Source organism: Syngnathus floridae, chromosome 3, assembly GCF_059516105.1.
Source record: "Syngnathus floridae isolate MCC-2025c chromosome 3, RoL_Sflo_1.0, whole genome shotgun sequence".
In the NCBI taxonomy this organism is placed as follows: domain Eukaryota; kingdom Metazoa; phylum Chordata; class Actinopteri; order Syngnathiformes; family Syngnathidae; genus Syngnathus; species Syngnathus floridae.
The window spans coordinates 756,355-764,168 of record NC_142415.1 but is presented as its reverse complement, the minus strand read 5'-3'; the positions used below and the strand labels follow the sequence as shown (position 1 = coordinate 764,168).

The 7,814-nt window shown below is 40.5% G+C and overlaps 1 protein-coding gene across 8 annotated transcripts in view; it reads left to right on the top strand.

The window, feature by feature from the left end:
- Window positions 1–6,390, top strand: part of LOC148400047 (uncharacterized) — a 78,585-nt gene extending 72,195 nt beyond the window's left edge. For all 8 annotated transcript variants that reach the window (XM_088372163.1, XM_088372160.1, XM_088372161.1 and 5 more), the window contains 8 exons: window positions 25–98; window positions 1,200–1,227; window positions 1,932–2,078; window positions 2,328–2,444; window positions 2,758–2,852; window positions 3,793–3,885; window positions 3,971–4,082; window positions 5,143–6,390. In XM_088372163.1, the coding sequence (XP_088228289.1) occupies window positions 25–98; window positions 1,200–1,227; window positions 1,932–2,078; window positions 2,328–2,444; window positions 2,758–2,852; window positions 3,793–3,885; window positions 3,971–4,082; window positions 5,143–5,301 (825 nt within the window). In that variant the 3' untranslated portion in view covers window positions 5,302–6,390. The remainder of the gene's footprint in view (window positions 1–24; window positions 99–1,199; window positions 1,228–1,931; window positions 2,079–2,327; window positions 2,445–2,757; window positions 2,853–3,792; window positions 3,886–3,970; window positions 4,083–5,142) is intronic.
- Window positions 6,391–7,814: the final 1,424 nt, after the last annotated feature.

Here is a 7,814-nt window from a genome sequence, read left to right as displayed (position 1 = left end):
GGTCTACTATTGCTTCTTTTGCAGATGAAAGAGCTGCAGCCTCGACTGACACCTGGAAAAGAAGCCAGCAATTTGCCAAATGAAACTGCTCTTCAAAGGTAAAAGTAGACTTGATAGATGTCTGTTTGAAATGCTTGTGTTTAATGTGTGTTCGTAAAGAGGAATAAAGCTATGCTGTCAAAACTTTTAAAATATGAATATCGTCATTATCTGATGCTTTTTTACTTTTAAAGTTTTGAGATAGCCGGCTTGGTGACGCACTGGTTAGCACGACCACCTCACAGTTAGGAGGGTGAGGGTTCGATTCCACCTCCGGCCCTCCCTGTGTGGAGTTTGCATGTTCTCCCCGGGCCCGCGTGGGTTTTCTCTGGGCACTCCGGTTTCCTGCCACATCCCAAGAACATGCTTGATAGGCCGATTGAGCATACCAAATTGTCCCTAGGTATGAGTGCGAGTGCGAATGGTTGTTCGTCTCAGTGTGCCTTGCGATTGGCTGGCAACCAGTTCAGGGTGTCCCCCGCCGACTGCTCGATGACTGCTGGCATAAGCCAGCATGCCTGCGACTTAATTCAAACTTAATTCTTATTCCACCAATGCAATAGTAATCAGTGTGCTGTGTTTTGAGCAGTGTTGGTACATACAAGATACTCTTGCAAAAAAAGGTTTAGTCCTCTTTAATAGTAATAGTTTAATAGTAAACAGTTGTGGATAACCACCATCAAAATCAAAGCTATCAAGTCTGTGTTTATTCAGCTTCGTTTGCCAGCATGTTTACAACATTTAACCCCTGTTGTACACTTCATAATAGTTGTTAGAGATTTGCTCACTCAAACAATATTTTGCAAGAACCACACGGGAGACAAGCAAGTCCTTTTAGACACCTGCAGGTGGAGAGTTCACTCGTTCAAGGAATGAAGTCTGAACCCTCGTTCCTGCGAGGGGATATTTATTAAGAGAAACAGAGTGGGGGTTTGGGTAAACTGGCTAAAGCCCTTGTCCTCTAGTCTAAACATGTCAGGGGATGTTTTACGACCTTGTGATAAGGAGGACAAGGTAAGGTATTTATTACCTGTTGCATTCCAACATAATCCTATGATAAAGATAACCTGGAAAACCCTAACAATAGTGATCATATTTTGACACTTCTGGAGCAAAGTCAAAGAAATTTCAACAAATTAATGCTATTTTACTGCTTGCAGGTCTGAAAGAGACACACAACCAGTCAAGGTAAATTTGTATACTTTCACGTTCTGACTCTGGCATTTTCTCCATGGATGATGCACATTGTGCAAACTGTGTGATGCTTTGGAATAAGACCTAATCATCTAAAAAAAAAGACAGCTGGACAACTCATTGACTGATTTAGCATAAGGACTCATTGTGATGTGAAATGTACAATCCTGTATTGCACTCTAAGTCTCGTTATATAATATGCTGTACTGTGTCACCTTTTTTAATCCACGAAAAGACTTGGGGTCAGTATAGAAACAAGTTGCTAGAGAAAGAGGACTTGGGTGAGAATAAAGTTGAAATAATTAATATATATGAAATGGCGGGGATGGCTCCCATTCATTTGAATGTAATCAGCGTAATACATGCAACGCTCGGTCCCATGTATATTTACCAAAGCTTTGCCATTTCATCCACAGTTGTAGAACCGTCAACACACGCTACACGACAGCTCAGTCATATACAGCCTTGTCGCTCACTGTGCAGCTGGCATCATGCATCCAGCTTGATCCCTAAACTATTTGTGATAGTCAATGATGGGAAATTGAGGGACTTTCTGAAGTGCACCACTTGCAACATTTGAATGAAAGTTTTTATTTTGTCCTTGAGATTCAATAATATAAGGCCTATATTGTGTTACAAGTTTACTTTTTAATATGGTTAACCATTCATCACCGTTAATATTTGTGGATAATCATTAGGAAATGGTGAATCCGGTAAGCCAGAAGGAAATGGAAGAGGCGGTGAGTCGATTGGAAGCAGAGAGGGTCCAGCTGCACAGAGAGCTGCAACTCTGCTTGTATGACATCCAGCAACGAGACCAGTACTTTCAGCAACTTAACTCAAAGGTTTCAAACTGTTAATGACACAACACAACTCACCTCTACATACTATTCTAATTGCTAGGAGGGGTAATGATTGGTCGTTTACTGATAAACTGATATAAAATATGAGTAATATTAATGTTTCAAATGTGAGCTAACCTTCCTACCATATTTTTCATTTTGTGTTGTGCTGCAGATGTTTTACCACATTGTTTGGTCTTCTGAATTAATAACGGAGCAGCAAACCTCTTATGTTCTTGTCCCCATCCACAGCTACAGCAAGCAATGGAGGAGAAGGGTGCTGTCACCGCCCAGCTTAGTGCTATGTCCCAAACCCTGAGCGACACCCAAAATCGATGCCGCTGGCTGGAAAGCCAAGGCCAGACCCAGGTAACGTTTCCCAAAAAGATCGTGTAGTTACTGTTCTGTTTAGATAGATAGTGATAGGCGCTCGTTACGAATTGTCTTTCATTTTCAAGTTTTGAAGATGTGATACTTCTATGTCCTTTGTCTCTATAGTAAATTGTCAGATGTTCTGCCATTGGGTCAAGTGAGAGTGATCACAGTCGTTTACATTGCTGCTTTTAGATTATGCTCATGGTGGCTATTAATTGAGTGTTTGTGCAATTCCCACTTTGTATTTTTATCTAAAGCTGTTTTGAATCTGAAAACAATTGTAGTAGTGTGTTTTCCTGTCTTTTAGGGTGCAGTTGAAGCACAGGTGGCTCCCGGAGGTCCTCAGGAAAAGAACAGCACAGTTGTTGCTCAAACAATTGAAGTTGACCAGCTCAGAGAAAGGTGAGGTCACATCACAGATAATTACAGTGGCCCTGAAGTTCAATTCACAGAAAGAAATATCTAAACAGACAAAAAAAAGTAATTGCAGAAAACAAATTAAAAAACACACAAATTTAAAAACAGCAAACAAAAATTGCAAAACTAAACAATTTTTTTTTTTTTATTTACAAACACGTCCTTATTCATAATCCAATTGTCCGTCCCTCCGTCCTCGTTATTTTGAAAGTGTTTCCATCATGGCTTCTCAGTCAGTCAGTCCGTCAATCATCATTCCCTTAAGATGGGGGAAAAAAAACCTTACGTGCCACTTTCCGCACAACTTGGGAATCGTACCTGGTGTTTTGTTTGGTTCTTAGCACAGAGCACTAGCCAGTGTACCAATCAGCCACAGAGAATGGTAACTCAATTCCCTAGTAGTGCTTCAAGCAAGTCATTAACACCAAGAAGGCTGAGAATTTTTGGAGCAGCTTTGTGCTTCTCGATGTTCTCAAGTTGGCAAGGGATAACAAGAAGGTGGTGTGGGTATTGTATTGTAAAATAACACTGGACACATTGGCTGAGAGAGTGGGAAGTTCGTTCGATTACAGTTTAAATATCTTATCTAATGCACAAAGATGGCTCCTACCCTAGCACCAGACAGTAGTCAGTCTAGATCAAGCAGTCGTCCTTGGGCGAACAACAGCCAAACTTGACAAGCCAGCATGTTTCGTACCAGGCATACCACATCCATCTATCCACCCAATTCCCCGCCAACCACACACCCATCCATCCATACATGCCTCACCCTAGCCGCAGTTGAGTACATGAATGCTCCACCTCAACTATTATGTAGATATAGTTTTTCAAATGTAGCACAAGTAGTCCTCCATACTACTTCTTTGTAGCGCTGTCAAAAGGGTTCTTGACTCTGACTGTAGATGTTACTTTGCTCCACATTTAGGCTCCTTGAGGTAGAGCGGAGTCTGGCAGATGAACGGTACCGAAGGGAGAATGCCGAAGAGGCTTTGCATCTTGCTGAGGCCAGCACAAAAAGGTGTTGACACAAAAACACCCTGTATCAACTGTCACATACTCACAGTGATGTGCTCAAAGGTAAATGTTATGTTCTGCACCATCAGTTCAAGTCTGTCTCAAGATCTTCGGAGAGACTTCAGCAGTATCGAGATGGAAGCAGACGATGAGTGGGAAGCTGTAAGCCTCAACCCAAACCAGCCACTGATAACACGGAAGGTAGAAGCTTTTATGATCTTAAATCAGTTAGATTTTCCCAGTGGGCCACATTAGGCTGAACTCATGATATGTTTGCCATGTTTTTGAATACACTTTCTGATATGTAAAGTAAACGTCTCTTTGCTCGTCCTTATTTTGTCATTGAAGCAGACGCAACATTATATTTTTGCTTTTCATATAGATACTAGATGTTCGTCAGCTAGCCTTAGCGAGTGCCATTTTAGATGGCCATTCATACGAGCACTTATTTTGTCGTATTTGAAAAATGATTGACCTGCATATTTCATTTCATGTATATTTGCAAAGGGACAGATTCCACAACATAGACAAATGAAAATGAAAAATCTCAAATGCACAGCATCACAGCATTATGTAATTAATGTTAATTTCCAATTCCCCTCCCTCGGCCCATGCTGCCAGTCTCATTTTCATTCAAATATTTACACACACTTGAGGGGCCGCTTCTAGTTTACTGTCCCAACCAATCACCTGTTTCAGCTCAGTTGTCCATGGTTTTAATGCAAATACATGACTGGCAATTAATCACCTTCATCCGTCATTCAGCGTAATGCCACATCTTCCGGAGTTGTTTAAAAGTGACACCAAGGATGAACATTTCATTGGATTTAGACTGACACGGATGGTTTGGCAAACTTGTTAACATGTTATTTATGCTATAGTTATTTGAATAACTCTTAATATGTTATGTTAACAAACCAGGCACGTTCTCAGTTCGTTGTTTGTGCCATGTAATGTTAGCATACCGTACAATTATTATTAGTATTACAATTCCGTACAATTATTCAGCCTCTATTTTATTTTTATTTCAAATTGCCTTTCAAGATGACATGTCTGTTCTTGGTGTTGGATTTTATCAAATAAATTTCCCCCAAAAATGCAACTTATATTTCAGTGCGACTGATATATCTCTTTTCCTTCTGTATTATGCATTTTATTGGTGGTGCAATTTGTACTCCGTAGCGACTTATAGTCAGGAAAATACATACCTTCCTTACCAGTCAAATTTCTGTGTTTGATTTGTGTGTGACTTGTGTGCCAGGTGAAAGGCGGAATGGTGGCATGCAGACGTTGGTTCAGAGGAAGAGGCCTGTACTTTTCCCGGCTGCTGATGAGCCGTGCACGCTCACGTTACTTCTTTCTTGCCTACTTGGTCGCAATTCACGTGCTTGTCCTAATGTGCCTTACTGGTGCCCTCTAAAAAGGTAATCAACAAGTTGGAAGTTGGTCGAGAGGTTTAAAAAAAAAATAGCTAAGTCCCTATTAATTTATTTGTAAATTACACACTACGTCTTTGGCATGTGGAGAAATTGACAATAAAGCTGACTTTTGACATTTGCTTTATAAACACTGGCACAGTCAGGTAACTGGGATGTTCGTCCTTTGATAGTCAATTGTCTTTTTTGTTCACAGCTTTGGTAATAGTTGCACAAATTTCAAGTTGTAAATAGATTATCTGTAAAAGTGGTTTACCGCACAAAGCCTTAAAAGAGTGATATCACAATATAGGCTAGAGAACCCTTAGATGTAAACACTTTACAGAATTATATTAACAATAATGTCATCTCTGCCATGTTACTCACTAGAGGAAATCAAACCTCTCAACCTGGTTTCCCTGTCAACAATACATTCACTCTTGGGGTTGTTTAATTTATTTCCCAAATACAAATGTTGGTACAATTTTCCCGTTTGGCTTATACATTGCACATGAGCCTTATGCTGAGTAAATCTATGCACTGTAACTGCATTTGGGCGTATATATTATCTCAATGTCAGAAGCACTGAAACATAACAGCAGTGAGATCAATACGATGCTACATTTCAATTCTTGTTGGATTGAAGAGCAGAGCAAAAAAATGTTTGGAGGGTGTATTTTTTTTTCTATTTATGGATATTACTGATATTATTTGGGCTGATATCTGATGACTTGTTTAGTCTATGTGTATATATGCATTTCTATCATCCTCCAGTGTGAATGTCATTGAGAGAACACCTTTAGACAAAACATAATGATGAGTTGCAATAAGTTTGTATGTTTCTTTGAATTAAAGAAATTCGGTTTATTATCCATTTTTACAGAATTTCACTGCTCTGATCTGTTAATGTCACAATGGCAAACAGAAAGACTACTGAAAATTGTGCAGACGTGTCCTCCGTTTTCAAGAGTTTATGATACTGTCGGCCTTGATGACAGGAGGCTCTGCTTGGTGCAATACTGTTACTGAACTATTTTCAGATCACCATATTTAAAGATATCATTAAAGCTCGTTGATTTTCTTTGTTCTCTTCAGATGTGACTGATTATTATTTCAAATAGTTTGATTTTGACAAGTCCCGGTAGTAACATGGACCACACTCATTCTTGAAACAAAATGGGGTTTCAAATATAGAAGACCTCACAAACATTTTCCTCAAAACTGCTGTTTCTCTAGTGCAATAGCATCAACAGCTTTTTCACGCACCTAATTGGTCATTTAGATTTGTTAAATTAACACAGGTGCAAAAGGAATGGGACAAAGAGTTTATAGGGGTGATATTCGTAAATAAAACCATAAAATCTATTACCGTATTGGCCCGAATATAAGACGAGGTTTTTTGCATTGAAATAAGACTGAAAAAGTGGGGGGTCGTCTTATATTTGGGGTCTGGACATTATACCCATTTTCACTTGTGCGCAGCGGTAAGTTAAAGGTTGCTGGTATCGACTGAGTATGTTGCTGTGATCGTGTTGTCCGATCGCGGTTTGCTTCGTGTGCGCGCCGTTTGATTGACAGCTCTGGCGCGCTCAGAATCGACCGTGTATGTTCCTGTGATCGTGTGCGTCTTTGACACAAAGTGAGATATACTCACTTGTATAGTCATTTCATTGGTTACTACTGTCCACTGATGTACTGTTTGTCCGATCCCGGTTTGCTTCATGTGCCCGCCGCTTGATTGACAGCTCTGGCGCGCTCCTTTGAGTTTGCCTCGCATCGTACGAGTACCCGTTACGCAGCGGCACGGCGACTAACGGTCGCCAGCAAATGTATTTTGTTGTCTCGATCGATGTATGTTTGGTGTGTTGCAGAGTGTTTATGGTTATTTATTATTATTTTTTTGCCAATAATTCAGTAAAGCAATCAAAATTGAACCACGTCTTCCCTCCAGTGTTCTGACCGACACCCGGGGGCGAAAAGAGCATAACTATCCGAGCCAACCCCCTATACCAAACCTGGGCAAATTACGGCCCGCGGGCCACATCCGGCCCTGTGTGCGTCCCTGTATGAGGCCATGAGGCCAATCGTAATTTAAAAAAATAAATAAAAAATTGTGTCGTGCGTACAATACAACTGTTTCGCTTTTATTTTGAAAGGCGTCGCAGTTCCGTGTAGCGTGCGTGCATGTGAGCTGTGCGTGTAGGTGAACAGCGCGATGTAATGCTGCCCTCAAAATGTGTGCTAACGCGAAGAAAAGAAAAGTTGACAAGGAGCGCCGTGTTTTCAACAAGACATGGACTGCCAAGTATTTCTTTACAGAAATGAAAGGTAAAGCCATGTGCCTGATTTGTGGTACACAGGTCGCTGTGTTTAAAGAATATAATTTGAGTCGCCATTACACGACCAAGCATGAGAAAAAATACATGTCTGATAAATAGGGCGCATCAGAGGCTGATGCATTGCTAGCAAAACTGCAAGCCCAACAAGGACTTTTTATCAAACTTCACACCCAGAGATG